At 43.3% G+C, this 15,117-nt stretch overlaps 2 protein-coding genes across 2 annotated transcripts in view; one reads left to right on the forward strand and one right to left on the reverse strand.

The window, feature by feature from the left end:
* LOC142950766 (diacylglycerol kinase delta) overlaps positions 1 to 3,473 on the forward strand; it is a 49,921-nt gene extending 46,448 nt beyond the window's left edge. The window contains exons 26-31 of the mRNA XM_076092374.1: positions 322 to 485; positions 1,500 to 1,605; positions 1,917 to 2,006; positions 2,330 to 2,443; positions 2,609 to 2,717; positions 3,389 to 3,473. Of these exons, the coding sequence (XP_075948489.1) occupies positions 322 to 485; positions 1,500 to 1,605; positions 1,917 to 2,006; positions 2,330 to 2,443; positions 2,609 to 2,717; positions 3,389 to 3,441 (636 nt within the window). The 3' untranslated portion in view covers positions 3,442 to 3,473. The remainder of the gene's footprint in view (positions 1 to 321; positions 486 to 1,499; positions 1,606 to 1,916; positions 2,007 to 2,329; positions 2,444 to 2,608; positions 2,718 to 3,388) is intronic.
* A 3,634-nt stretch (positions 3,474 to 7,107) lies between these two features.
* On the reverse strand, positions 7,108 to 13,272 carry LOC142950682 (cysteine and histidine-rich domain-containing protein 1). The gene is made up of 11 exons (XM_076092242.1): positions 13,069 to 13,272; positions 12,462 to 12,511; positions 12,187 to 12,243; positions 11,377 to 11,531; positions 10,981 to 11,084; positions 10,197 to 10,249; positions 9,555 to 9,625; positions 9,033 to 9,135; positions 8,431 to 8,550; positions 8,029 to 8,091; positions 7,108 to 7,827 (listed from the first exon to the last, which is right to left on the reverse strand). Exons 1-11 carry the CDS (start codon positions 13,130 to 13,132, stop codon positions 7,399 to 7,401), a joined length of 1,269 nt encoding a protein of 422 aa, XP_075948357.1. The 5' UTR covers positions 13,133 to 13,272; the 3' UTR covers positions 7,108 to 7,398.
* Between the last annotated feature and the right edge of the window lie 1,845 nt (positions 13,273 to 15,117).

Consider the following 15,117-nt stretch of genomic DNA (forward strand, 5'->3'; position numbering starts at 1 on the left):
GTTTCCTAAAATTTACAGTTAAAAATATGTTCTGCTTGTATCTCAGCACAGACGAGAGGTTACCTGTTTACTGGAACCTCTTCTGCTTATTCCTTTGTCTTCATTCAGATCTTGAATTCAATGGTGTTTTCACATTTTTCAAGGACTATCTTTTAGAAATTGGTCTGGCTGGGGCACAGGTAGTCAGAGTTCAGTTAACGGGAGGGAAACTTTTTAGTAGAGTCTGTTTTTGGCCAAAATGTCGGCACTGAAAAATGCAGTCCTGAAACACAATATTGTTCTCAGTGTTGAAAAGGAACACACGTGACTTGTTTGTTCCAGGCGTTCGAGAGCACGCTGAAGTCGTGGGAGGACAAGAGGAAGTTCGACAGCTACCGCGACAGCAGACCCCGCCTTAACTCCCAGCAGTCCATGGAGTACCTGACGGAGGAGGAGTGCGCTCAGGTTCAGCAGCTGGGCATCGTGGCCGACACGCTCATCAACAAGTAAGACGCAGGTTAAAAGCCCCACTTATCTGATTTAACTGTATAACTATAATATATTCTCATTTTGTGTGGGGTTTTTTTTTTCGGTGCGTGTTTGCCGTTCTCTGATTGAACCAGTTTCAAAGATGCAGAGACCTCGTTGACGATGAACATTATTAACAACACCACCAGACGTTGTACCATCACAGAAGCTTCTCCAACTTTACGAGTTCATTACTTTGTGCAAATTGCAAATAAACAAACATAATGACACTATTTGACACACATCAAAGCAAGCGTATCAGCTACCTTTCTGTTTGATGATCTGCTTCTGTGTGTTTCTGTGTTCTGGAGATAAAAAGGGTCGGGGGGGGAATTGTGCTCTACATTTTGGGATTTGTTTCTCCCACTGCAATCAGCTGGCTTCATTTGTTTCCCTCCGTTGCACCGATGAGCCATTCCATGTCTCTTTTTCACGCTTATAAACCTCTTGGTTCCCTCGGAGGTCTTCTCAGTACGTCTCAGTTTGTCCGATTTATTATCATCTTCTCGATTATATTTGCAAAACTAAATTCCCCTTTCAGGATGATTCATATTTTAATTACATTTGCTAACTTGTCTCCGAAGCGGAGATAGAGTCATAACAAGAGATTTGAAATGGAAAATGTGAGGAGCACAATAAAGGGCGTGCACGTAAATGTTTGAGGGTCCGAGTGGAGATGTTTGGACGGCAGATGGAGACCGATACAGGAAGTGCTGACAGACTTTCATCAAACGGACACGGATGTGATTCATCTTAAAGTTTTGTGATTTAAAACTTTTGAATCCAAACATCTACAAATAGAACTGAGATGGGGGGGGGGGGGGAGTCGAGTCCATTTTATTTACAGAGCTACAGAAACCGAGCTCCTGTCCCATCAACAGGCGGAGACGACTTGTTGGAATAATCACTATAATTGAGCCTCTTCAGCTCGTTGAGATAATAATTGCAGCTCTTTGAAGTCTGTGATTCCCACCGTCTGGTTCTTCCCTCAGGATCCGCGAGGCAGCCAAGACCCACAAGCTGGTGGAGCAAGAACTGGCCCACGCCGTCAACGCCACCGCCCTGGTGCTCACGGAGGCCAAACTGTCCACCCCCGAGGTATTAAGAGAGGCCCACGTTGTTCAACGTTAAATTAAAAAGACAGACATAATACTGTGATTATAAGTAAACAAACAGAGTCGCGTGTCGGGGGATCGGTCGGCAGCTTTGTTCTGAACGAGCAAACAGACAAACCGGTTCGCCTGCAATGAAAGACAAATATTTAGTGATGAGAGGCGACGTCATCACATAAACCGGCATTGTGAAGTAAAAGCAGACTTTAAAAGAAACAAATGACTTTGTGTTTGTGAGAAGATGCAGATAAAACAGAAGAATAAGCTCAATCTGAAGTGATTCGTTTGTGTTTTCAGTGTCTGAGTCGCAGCACGGCCGTGGAGATCGTCAACAGCAGTAAAGTCCTCCAGGCCGAGACCAGGATGCTGCTTGATGGAAAACTACTGGTACAGTTGTTCACTTTCATGCACGTCGTCTCTCTGCTGTTGTCTTTGTTCCACTCTTCTGTTCTCTTCCTCTCCGCTGTCTCTCCGTCTCTGCCTGAAAGCCGTTCAGATCTCACATTTCACTTCACACCGTCTGTTGTCTTTGCTCGGTTTGTTTGCTGGAGCTTTATTTACCTTGTGAAGGAAACTTATCATCGCTCACAATAAACCTTTGTGCAGCAGAGCAAACATAACTAGAGAAGGTCATCTCTGAAGTGTGAACGCTGGGTACCACGCTCATGAGTAGAAATGGATTCATTTAGTTTCCTCCTCGTCCTCCACAGTCGGACTCTCCGGAGGAGGAGGAACTTCGGACGACCCTGAACAGCCTCAGCGCCGAGCTCCACAAGCTGGACGACATCCACTGGATCTGTCCGCTCATGCAGTGCTCCGAGGAGGTGAGGGGGGGACGCAAAAATCATCCGTTGTGTCATCACAGTCTGTCTAACAAACAGCCACAGTGTCATTCATAACTCGTCGCAGCACAGCTGTCTGTTCTCACAGCTCGTCTGAAAACGTAGAATATCTCTTTATTGCATTTTCATGTGTTCTTCTTTCTGTAGGACTCGGTGAGGGTCAACAGTAAGAGCAGCATAAAGCTGAAGATCATACCCAAGGTGAGGAAGGACAGAGAGAAGCTCCACAAGCAGAAGTCTAACAGCTCTCTCTCAGGTAACAGAGCCCCAGTCCCACCACATCACATATGCAAAACTACATTAGTTCCTTCTGTTTAGAAGAATAAACTATTTAGAGCACAATTATTATGATAGCTGTCTCTCTCCTCATTGTGTTCGGCAATTAGGCGGCAATCTCCGATTCTGCCGAGAGAAGAGTCGTAACTTTGCATTCTCTCTCGTGTCCACCAGGGGGCGACTCCTCTGGTTGTATAGAAGTCTATGAGAAAATGACTCTACTTCTCTCTTGATTTATTACCTCAGTAAACATTGTAAACATGAGTTTATGGTCTCAATCTCTAGTTTCAAGTCTTCTTCAATACAGCATGATGTTCATTTAGTACATTATGGTCCATTTAGAGTCAAACAGACCATAAAGCAGGGGATGCTTTAGGGCGGGGCTACACGGTGATTGACAGGTCTCTACGTCACTCCTCCGCCGTCCATAGAAAAGTAACCGGACATTAATCGAGCTCTGGGAACGTCAGCTGCCAAACCGTATCCCTATAATCTAAAGCTAAACAACTTAAATACTAAAGCACATTTGCAGCATCGCCATCGTCTTATTTTGGGGCATTATGGTCATTTATTTATTTATTTATTTATTGTAAACAAACCGAGAGGTCCAGAAATTGTCATTTTAATTTAATTTGTCTTTCTCTCACGCAGGAAATTGGGAAATCAAAGGAGGGGCTGGTGAGGCAGATTCCTCGGGCAATTGAAGTCCAGCATGAGGTGCTTAATACTGCCCCCCCCCCCCCCCCCCCCCACCAGGGGTGAGGAGCACCCCTCCTGTTCTCCTCCCCTCTAACCGCAATACCTAGTGGCCTGACAGAGGTGTGAGGAAGAAGAGGAGAACCATCTTCCCAACGTTTATGCTACGTCCTCCCTGCTTCTTTATCCTCCATTGTGCAGGGAGGATTCTTCTTTCTTCTATTTCTTCTTTTGTGTTTTCGGAGGGGGGCGTGGCTTTGCATCGCTTCACCATCGGCGTCCTGCTCTTGGTTCCGTTTGCCTGCTCGAGTTTGGAAGCTGCCGTGGCCGACAGAGGACAAGGGAGTCGTGGAACAAAATGGTTCTCGCAGACGTTTCTTTTCGTTGACCTAGAAATGTGTTTCTGCGGTGCTCTCCTTGCATGTCGAGTGCAGCCATCTTATTTTATATCTATTATAAGTTGTTACAATGTTTGAATTCTTTTCTCTCGAACTTACGAACAGCCTTCAGACTTTGAGTATTTATTTCTTCTTGCTGCTGCCATGAGAACTGAAATGGCAACAAAATGAACAAAGTGAAACATCTCGACCTTATCCTCCACTGACCTGAGGAATATCTTAAATGTTGCAAAAAAAAACAAATAATCGTACTGAAGAATGTACTCGTGTGGACTTGTATTAACCTGTGAATAATGTTGAATCATATACGGTTTCACAAAGGTTCTGCTGTCGTGGTTCTAAAGTGGTTCTTAATGGGCTGTTGTCTGTGTGATCCGACGCTTTATGACGAGTCGCTTCATCTGGAACTCGGCCTCACAAAGAGGATTGTTGTGATTTTAAAGTACGGTACAGCGCGTTGTTATTTATAAGGTCTAACATGTGACTCGTGTGGGAGTCAGAGAGAAGTCCGCCCACTGGTTTCAGGAACGGCACCAGATGAACTGACTCGATGTGTTGTGTTGTGAAGATGTTTACAGAAGGAGGAAGCATCAAACACACATTAACACGACATTGCAGCTACTCGGTATACTACTCCTACTTTGCCATACTCCTGATTGTATATGTAACATAAGAGTACGAGTCAGTGCATATTTGATTTTGCCTTGTCTGTGGTTAAAAGCTTTTATTATTATTACAAATATATATTATATTTTTTTGTATATCTTATTTTCCCAATGCTGATCTGTGAAGCTGTCCTGGCTTTGACGAGCTCCTCTGCCACTGTGCATACAGTCCAAGCCAACCGATGCTGTCCGTTGTGTCCCCGCGTGCATTCTCAGCCTCACCGCCTCACCGGACGGCGCCTCAAAATAGTCAATTTAGCTCGTTTGTGCCGACCGACCGGCAGCATTTGTGGGTTTTTACTGCAAGAGCGCTTATGGTGGTAAAACCAGGTTATAACAAAAACTAAGATTTCATATATCTCCAGTGTGTGAAGTTAACTTCAGCTGCTGCTGTTCGGAAATGGCTAAAAATATTGACGTTTACGAGTTCTAGAGGCGACTACTATTCAGGTTTTACAGTGTTCTTTAAAGGAACGGTCAGACATTTTGGGGAAATTTGCTTATTTGCTGTGTAACCAGATGATGGAGAAAAAGAGTTCTACTTGTTGCACCTCTGTGCAGTCAGTAGAGAGACTCCTCGACCAGCCGAGCTTAAACAACTAAACCAGAACTGGACTCTTTCAAAAGTAAAATTCGTCGTAGTAGTTCTTCTGTAACGAGGATCACTGGAGAGGTTCCATGTCCACGATGTAATTAAGAGAAACCGTTGACGAGTCAGAGACCAGCTGCAGGTGTCCCGTAGATCGGGGGTTAACAAACAAAGTCTTTATTTTCATGCAACTTGCCAAAAGTTGATTCATCCTGATGCAACTCCACCACTATAATAAAAAAAGGACAAAACATTATCGTTAAGACACTTGAACGCATCACATCGAGACAAACAAAGTTCCGCTTTTCAAGCTTTGGATCTCCACGAACGAGGCTGCAGTCCGCCAGAGGACACATGCTGTGCTTTCCCCTCCGTTCATGTAAAGGGTTAGTTCTCGGTCGTTAACGCGTTCATGAACTAACTATTGATCGGGCGGAGTTCCTGTGAGGCGTCGTAGATGTTCAGCTCTGGTAGGAGCGTGCTACTGTATCCATAGTGTGCCGGCTATATGCGCTACATCTTAGAGGCTTTAGTAGTGTTGTGCCAAGTTTGTACTGAGTTCAGTGGGTTATGAGACATACAAGGTGTGTGTGAGTGTGTGTGTGTGTGTGTGTGTGCGTGTGTGTGTGTGAGTGTGTGTGTGTGAGCTTCAGACGCGAAAGTTGTTGTATGTCACACATTTCAAAGTTTACTGTATGTTGCCTTGCACTTTACGAAGAAGCAAACTTAACGGGGAAAAAGACATTTGTGTGCGTACGTGTGTTTAAGATTTTGAGTGTTTACAAGTGTTTTTTTTATTGATAAAAATCTTTTATTTATGATAAATGTATGCAGACAAAAAGTGTAGATAAAATGTAATATCTAACCAAATGTAAAAGAATGATAATTATACAGAGATGTGGTTGTACGATCATGTTGTTTCATGTGATCGCGTCATTCCGCAGCAACGTCTTTCTAACGATGCACCAGTCGGTGCCGACGTGGTCCAAACATGTTGTGAAGGTTATTTCAGTTCTCTCGTGTTGGACTACTAATGAACCGTTTACATAAACAAGAGATGTCATATTTAAACATTTGGGTGAGCTTTTTGTGAATAATTTATAAATTCTATTAAGATGATCTATTGAAAGTCTACTTTATGCTTTAATGAGCATTTGTTGTGCTGAAAACAAACTCAACGATGTGTTCAGTTCGGGGGATACACATTTGTGGAAGCCATAGTTGTCTGTTTCACTGTTTCGTGGTCTTTTAACCAAAGACTCTGTTCATTTTTTTACACGTCTTTTTTTTTTTCATGCAGCAAAAAGACATTTTTGACTGAAACTCTTCCGGGGAGTTCCATGGATCTGATAATCTGAAATGAACCCACAGATTACGAACCACCCCACCTCGTTTGTGCAACAGTATTCCCCCCCCCCCCCCCCCCCCCGACCTGAACAGCCTACATATTGATCTATTGAGACCGTGTGCACCATGCTGGAAGCCAGACTTGATGTTGCACGACCATGTACGTTGCGAGGTGTTTTATTGTGTTATCGTGTGCAGTGTGTAACAAAGACAAAGTCAGCGCAACCCTTTGGAGATTAAATGAATTATTGAAGTGTGACGGTGGTGTTCTTTGTTGATTATTTAACTTTATAAAAGGTACAGTCACAACGCTCTTCAGTTTAACAACATCTAGTATACAGTAACTATAAACAGAGTAAAGTTATGGCTGAGAAAGCATAATGTTATGTCCTTTATAACAATCTATGAAATCATATCTTTCCACGAGGGTTTTTAAACTGTTTAGTTTAAGAAGTAGGAACACTTCATCCTTCAATTCATCAAATATATTATTTATTATTATTATTTATGACTTTGTTCGTCTCCCTGTTGCTTCCTTTACTATGCCTGCTACAATTGTTTTTGAAAAGACAGAAATATCACTATATACGTACGTATGTATGTATGTGTGTACTTCAACATAAAAAAGACACATTTACACACAGAAAAATGCACACAAAGTTTTTATTTCTTCTATTGAAGTTACATCCAGTCGAGAATTCCCACATTTTAAGAGGACAGAACCCACCATCCTAATGAAATGACGTAAGGATACCGAGTGCGTTTGTCTAACAAAGATGCGAGTCACTTTTTCCAAGAAGACAAACGACCCTTTTTAAATTTCCCCTTCAAAGTTGGAACGCGGCTGCAAAGTGCCACCTTTCATTTGCATTTGTAGCTACAAAAGAGAAATTATTTCAGAAATAATCATTACAAAAAGAAGTTTCTTCCACTTACACAAAATATATCAATCTTCACCTCGAGGCGTTACTCGAGCTCTGGCATGTCTTCATATGCTCCTCCTGCCTCCTGCCTTCTCTCCTCCTTCAGCTTGCTTTTCTCCTCCTCCGCCCTCTTCTTCTCCTCCAACGCCTTCTTCATCTCCTCCTCCACCTCCTTCGTCTTTAATATTTGCGTTTCTTCCTTCTTCTTCTGCTCGTCCTTGTCCTCCTGCGGTTTGTTCTGCCGCGTGTCGTAGGCCCACTCCTCGTCCGAGTCGCTGATGTCGTCGTCGTCGATGTCGTAGTCGGTCTCTTGAGACTCTGTGGTTTCGGTGAAGGAGTCCTCCACGGGCTCGGGCTCGGGCTTGTAGTTGGGGTCCTCCAGTTTGCCCCAGGCCACCTGGTCGGCCTTGTGGAGGGTGACCTCCACTTTGGATGGGACCATGTTCACCGAGCTCTGCTTCACATCGACCACCTGAAGGCAAGAAAAATCAAAGGCAAGTGTTTTATGTGAAAGAGGAAATGTTGCTTCATATCCAGCCTTCACAACGTCTGTCAGTGGGATCAGATAACTGCACACATAGGTATCTTAAAAATACATATTATTGTGTAAGCAACAGGTGAGCTAACTCGCCCCGCTGGCAGACGTATTCAGACGTAATCAGCAGATACTCACGCCCCAGAAGTGGAAGTCTCTCTTGAAAATCTTCTCGTTCTCGAACTGTATTTGACATGAGAGCTAAAGAGAATAAAACATCGAGAATAAGCAAGAAGAACAAGGTGAATCTAGTATTATTTAATGCATAAATATGTGCATTGCTGATTTTAAAGCAGACGAAATAAATACAAGTATATATATGTTTTTTTTATATAGTAAAAAGCACAATATTTACCTCTGAATTGAAAAAGTAAAAGTAGATAGAAAGTAGCAGAAAGTGGAGCTACTCAATGAGAACTGAAGTACAATACTTAGTTACTTTCCACCACTGACGTTTAATAGAGAGTTTACCAACGCGTGTGTGTGTGTGTGTGTGTGTGTGTGTGTGTGTGTGTGTGTGTGTGTGTGTGACCCACTCACCACTGTCCGGTTGGCCTCTATGCTGGAAAGTTGTGGGTTTGCGTTCTTGGCGTAAATCGTTACGACAACATTGTTTCCCGTCTGGTGCCAATCGTATCGACACGCCACCTTCTTCTTGTCCTGCAAACACACAGACACACACACACACACACACACACACACACACAAAAAGAAGCGATGAGGATCATGTTCCTCTCACACACTCCTGTTTGACTTCTCTTAATAATCATTGTTTTTGTGGGAGAACTGTAGCACCAGTGGCAGCAGGAAAACCTCATTTAGAAGATCACAGTAAACAACAATCAATGCATGAGTGCTGCTGACGGGAACATCTGAGAGCAGTTGATGTGTGCTGAACGTGTAGGAGTGACAGTTTAACTGCATAAAAACCCTCATTACAGCACCGGATATGCATAAATCTCATCTCACGCTTTTGGGACTTGTATCGCTAATGTTTAGTGTGTTTTTGTCGATACCGTGATCGAAAATCACCAAAAAAAAGATTTTAAATGAGCTTCTTTTTGTTGGGGGTGTCATTTCCGGCTCAATTTCCTGCTAACTTTGAACCTCGTCCTTTCCCCTCACGGACGGTGCTGGTATACCTGCTTTGGGATCCAGCGGTGTTTCCCTGTGCTGCAGCCTTTCTGGTCCAGGAAAGCGTTGAAATCTATTGTCCTGATGCAGCAGCAGTTCCAGTACTTATACCTGCACAGGAACAAGTTGTCACAGGTAAGAAACACGGTTTGTAACGGCTGGATGATACAAATTCAACAAGCAGCTGTTCCCCCTGAGCAGATGAAGAGGAGTGTGTGTTAAGTGCATCGCTGCAGGGCTCCACAGCAGAGAGAGACGCTCATATATTTCAGTTTAATTCACTTCTAACGTCTTTTGATAATGGAGCACATTTGTTTTGATCTTTAATTAATTGTGTGATCTTGGCTGTTGTGTTTCAGGCTTCGCTCACGTGGCCTTCGCTTTAGTTTAGTTTACATTTCCTCTTTGTAAAGATTATAATGTGATTATAGGAGTATGATTATATGATTTTGTTATTTGTGCATAAGGCCTTTTGTAATATCCGGAGTAAAGCAGTGGAGACGTGTCAGCGGTGTGTCTTTGTGTCTCACCCTTCATGGAAGACGGGAGCTCCGGGGTGGTTGGTGCAGACCTCCGTGTCCGTCTCCGGGCCTTGATAGACCTGAAGACACGAACACAACGATCAACAACGTGGAACACGTGACAGTTTCTCTACGAGCCGGGTCATCTGTTGTGCAGACGGGTTCACAAAAGACGTTTTGATCTTGTTTTACTTTGAAGGTTTTCCTGAGTAAATGTAATGATTTCTGCTCTATTTATGGACTGAAGTCAGAAGAATACTTATTTTTGTAAAAAAGAAATGGACCGAGACACGTTATAAAAGTGACAAAGTACAGCAGAGTGATCTGTCATGTGTGTTGTTACCTCACTTGTCCACTAGATGGAGCTGTTAATAAGCTTTACAACACTGAAGTACAGAAATGATGAACTGAACTGAAAAATGCTACTAAGCAGCTTGTGCTTCTGTGTGTGTGTGTGTGTGTGTGTGTGTGTGTGTGTGTGTGTGTGTGTGTGTGTGTGTGTGTGTGTGTGTGTGGGTGTGTGTGTGGATGATGAATTTCTCGTCTTTTGCTGATGTCAGACAGTCTGGAGTATTTCGGGCCACAGAAGTTGCCGACTAACACAAACACACAGACTCTCTCAGGTGAACAAGTAACAGAAGAGACACTCACCGTTTTGCATCCTGCGTTCTTGCATCGCGTCCCGGCCCGGACCGCCTCACCCTCTGTCAGAAGAGAGAGAAGAAGAAGAAGAGGGGTGGGACCAGGAAACCAGGAGCGTGTCACTCACTGAAAAGATATCTTCAGTTTGTCTCCACTTGAAGTTTTATTTTCTTAAAGGTGCAGTGCGCAGGGATTTGGCGACATCTAGTGGCGAGGTTGCAGATTGCAACCAACTGAAACTTCTCCTGTGTGCCGAGTGAGGAGGGGAACTAATGAAACTAATGCGATCTGGAGCCAGTGTTTGGTTTGTCCCTTCTGGGCTACCATAGCAACATGACATGTGACATGACATGTTTTTGAATTCTGCATCAAACGTACACGAACACGCATTTAGTCCTAAACACGGTTAAGCAAACACAACAGAATACACACAACATGTACACACATCAAGTTGATTTTTGTCTGTAGATGAATTTTCTTAAAACGTGAAAAGAAATCTGAGTGCAGTCTGAATATTTGAAGCCGTTTCCAATATAAATGAAGTTGCTTTAAGTATTAATGACGCAAAGTTTAATTATTCTTGATTCTACAGCTGAAGTTTAAAGACAGAAAAGTCTTAAAACAAGTTGATTAGTGTTGGAAACAGGTTTAAATATTCACTCACTAATTCACTGTATTAAATAAATAAATAAAATCTTGCTCAGATAATACACACACACACACACACACACACACACACACACACACACACACACACACACACACACACACACACACACACACACTCTCTGACCTTTCTTCTCCTCCTCAGCTTTATTGCTGATGTCCAGTTTCAGCAGCACCTGAGCCAGCGATGCAGACACGTTGTGGGGCAGCTTGGTCATGGGTTCGTCTGAACTGCAAATAAAAACACACACACACACTTTCATGTTAACACACACACACACAATGAAACCACAAGCTCAGGTTCACACAGAGGCCTGCAGGACTTGACGCATGGTGTTTGCCACAAAATGATTTATTCCAGGGATGTTGAAGGCGACCTCATCCATACAGCTGCATGCACGTGAGCACCAGAGAGGTGTTTTCAAAAACACACATTCCAGTTGTCTCATGTAAAAGAGCAATCTTGCGATTACACACACACACACACACACACACACACACACACACACACACACACACACACCTGGGTCTCTCCTTCTGCAGCGTCTCAGCAGACTTGGGTCCCCGGTAGATGATCTCTTCGCCGTTGGTGTGTTTGATCTCGCCTTTATCCGAGGTCACCTCCGGACGCAGAGGCTCCTGGGGCTTCTCGTCGCTGTGGCGCCCGCGGGTGCAGCCCTGCGTTGGAGAAAAGAGAGGCGGTCACCTCGAGTCCGCACAGAACCTCAAACTTCACATGTTACTTCTCTTTCTCGTGGGAACCTGATGTCAGTGGTGGTGTCCTAAATAATCCTCCACAGAGGAGACTGACTGGAGCTACTGCAGCACACGGTACCTCACAATGTAGCTGCACTAACATCTGTCCAGGTGTTGACACATCATCATATGAACACTGAAACTGATTTTTATATTAGTCAGCCATTAAAAAATACCTTCCTAATGAGTTGCTATGTAAACAGCCTAGAAGGGGATTTAAATACATCATTTCAGATTAACGTTGGAATGTGTTTTGGCACAAATTCATCGCTCCATTAATGAGAACGGCACTTTAATGTTGCAGCACGTAGAGATTGAGCTATAAACTGCTGCTAGTCTGTTGATTTAAGAGTATTTTTAAACCGCTAATAACATTTTGTATAATTAATCTCAGGAACTAAAGGTGTCAAATAAATATAGCGGAGTAACAGGAGCAACGTTCATCCTCCGACTGTAGACGAGTGGAAGTGTTAAGTAGCAGAAAATGAACAGAATCAAGTTAAGTACCTCAAAATTATAATAATAATAATAATAATAACCAAACAGTACAGTGTTTGACCCCGAGCTGGTTTTTTACCTTAATGGAGAGAAACTCTGAGAAGTCCGTCGTCCTTTTCCTGCAGCAGGACCAACCCTGGAGGACACACACACACACACACACACACACACACACACACACACACACACACACACACACACACACACACACACACACACACACACACACACACACACACACACACACACACACACACACATCATTATTATCATTATTAATTAATTGTTATTTATTTCACCCCCTCAAGCTAAATGAAAGTGTTGTTTATTTGTTTACTTTTGTATTAGTTTTACCTTCAGGGCATCATGGAAGATGGGGACACCTGGATGGAAGACGCAGGAGGCTTTCAGAGGGAAAAAAGACAGAGTCAGTCTTTATTTAGACACACACACACACACACACACACAGTCACACACCAGCTGCTCAGCCGGGTCACTAGAGTTGAGAGCGAGCGTCCCATAAAAGGAAGTCGGTTGCTAGAAAGATAGCGGCTCTCCTGCTTCCAGAGACACGTGTCCTTTCATGCACATCTCTCACACTCACAGCGTCGGAGACAATCAGGACACTTTGAACTTTGTCTATTCTGTTTATTCTATCAAGGCCATAAATCTGGTTTTATTTCCATCTGTTGCGTAAAGGTTTAAAACCCTCCCATTGATCCCTGCTCTCTTGTGTATTTGGTCTTTTTGTAAAGGATTTGTCAAATTTAGACCCAAAACTTTACATTAATCTGTATATCTAGACTGACAAAGGCTAATAAACGTGGTCACAAGAACATGGTTTCAGGATAAAAGCAGAGAAACCCAATCTCACTGAGATACTGTTGATGGTCTGGACAGATTGCCTGTACTTAAAGTCACTTTTAAGGGAAATGGAGACGCAGACACGAACACATCTTACCCTCCTTGTTCTTTTTAGCGTCAAACTTCAGTCCACAGCCTTTGTTGTAGCAGAGCAGAGCCATGTTGGCTTGTGTGATGATGTCCTTCTTCTCGTGTCTGTTCTGATCTCTTCCTCCGACCCGCCGGGTTTCCTCTTTTTGCTGCGGTCGAAACCTCCAGAAGTTTCTCCGGGCCAGGCGGAGAGGAAAGGTCCAGAAAGAGGGTGATCGTCTTCTCTCTCTCTCTCTCTCTCTCTGAATGAAAGATAAAAATAGCAGCTCCCTCCTCTCCTCCCTCTCTCAATTTACAGCTGTCACAACTTGTCTGCCGGTGGGGGTTGACATTCCTCCCGGTGAGCGTCGGCTGTCACCACAGCAGCACTGACCGCTTCTGGACTGGATCCCCTGCAGCCAGAGGACGAGTCATGGGCCCGTTTCCTCACTTAGTCCACCTGCTAAACTGAGATCTAGGGAGTATTTCTAGGGAAAAGTTGAAGTAAGGAGAGCTAGAATACGTTGCTCTGATTAGATACAAAGATGGAACAAATATTCACTCATTGTTGGACATCTCCCTCTAAACAAAGGGCAGTGATGTCGCTGTAACTGTATCCTCGGATGGGTTGAGGTCAGAGGCTTCTGTGCAGACCGGTCAAGTCCTCCGCACCAAAACAGTTTATAAAGGAGCTGGTTTGGAGCAGAGACGATTATGATTTAACAGGAAATGTCTCTTCTCTAAACTCAGATATCCTTCAAATGGAGCAAAGGATGTCCTGACGTACTTACTACACTGGAACATTTCTCACACTTGTGTCGATTTGATGACTTTTCTTTAAGTGACATTAGAAAAAGTAAGAGACGTCAACATTGCTGGTTGATGCAGTCAGAGGCGGAGTCTTCTGCCATGCACAGACTTGCATACTATTCATGTTTTTGTTTTGCTTCTGTTATCTTATTTCATTCTTATGTATTGTTGTTGTTGTTGGGGGGGGGGGGGGGGGGGGGGGGGAGGGGATAGTTAAGTTTATGCAAATATAAATAAGACTTATTGTTTCCCTTCGGTTTTTAGACGGGAAATCACAGATATTCACAAAGTTTGTGATGAATGACGGTCGTTTCTTGATGCAAAATAGATGAATTATGAATTATAATGAATTATTTAGACCCTGAGGACAGAACGTGCCTCTGTAAAGCTACATTCTCTGTACCGGTGGGAAAACATGCCAGCGTGTAATGACTGTTTTCGTATACACCTTTATACACAAACACCTGTATTTCCCCGCGTGTAGCGACACGTTGGTCTGGTTTTGTTAGAGGAACGACTGCAGCTCTCCCACGGTGAGGATCAGAATAACCCACCTCCTCCCACTGAGCTGTGAATTGAACTGAACTGTTTGTGTACATCACAGACACCAGAGGTAACGCATGTGATCCTGTTTGTGTTTCTGATTAAACGCTTCTCAGTGGGATATACATCTCATAACGTACAGAGCCTGACGAACAGCAGCGTTTGGTCTCGAGTGAATCACTGATGGTCGACCGTCCTGCAGTCGCTGCATGACGATTCGTCTCCGTGCCTGAGATGATGATATTCAGTACAAGACTAGAACCAGCTTTAAAAAACACTTCGCTGCTACATGTTGGCCTTCACTCGTGATAAACACACTCAGTTACGTTATATAAGCGATATAAATATGATTCCTGTCCACTAGTGTAAGAAATACTCTTAATAAGTCGGTGCAAGTTTGGAAAAACACTTATTTATGTCATTATTTAACAGCTAAATTTAATAACACACCGGTGTTATTAACCAGTGACCAATATTTATGATAACTGCCTTTATTTGTTTAGATTTTTTGTGCTTTTTACAAACCTGCAAACCCTCAAATATGTAAAATTCAACATATTTTGGTTGATTCACATTAAAAATGTCACTTCTATGACAAAAAAAGATGTATTTTCACACATTATTTCTAACTTTAGACCTTTGCTGTCCCAATTCCATGAGTACAGTTCATGCAGTTATTGTTTGGAGGTGTTTTATCATCATGTCTGTTAATGTTTTAATCGAT

Source organism: Anarhichas minor, unplaced genomic scaffold (assembly GCF_050575085.1).
Source record: "Anarhichas minor isolate MPS153535 unplaced genomic scaffold, ASM5057508v1 ptg000016l, whole genome shotgun sequence".
NCBI lineage: Eukaryota > Metazoa > Chordata > Actinopteri > Perciformes > Anarhichadidae > Anarhichas > Anarhichas minor.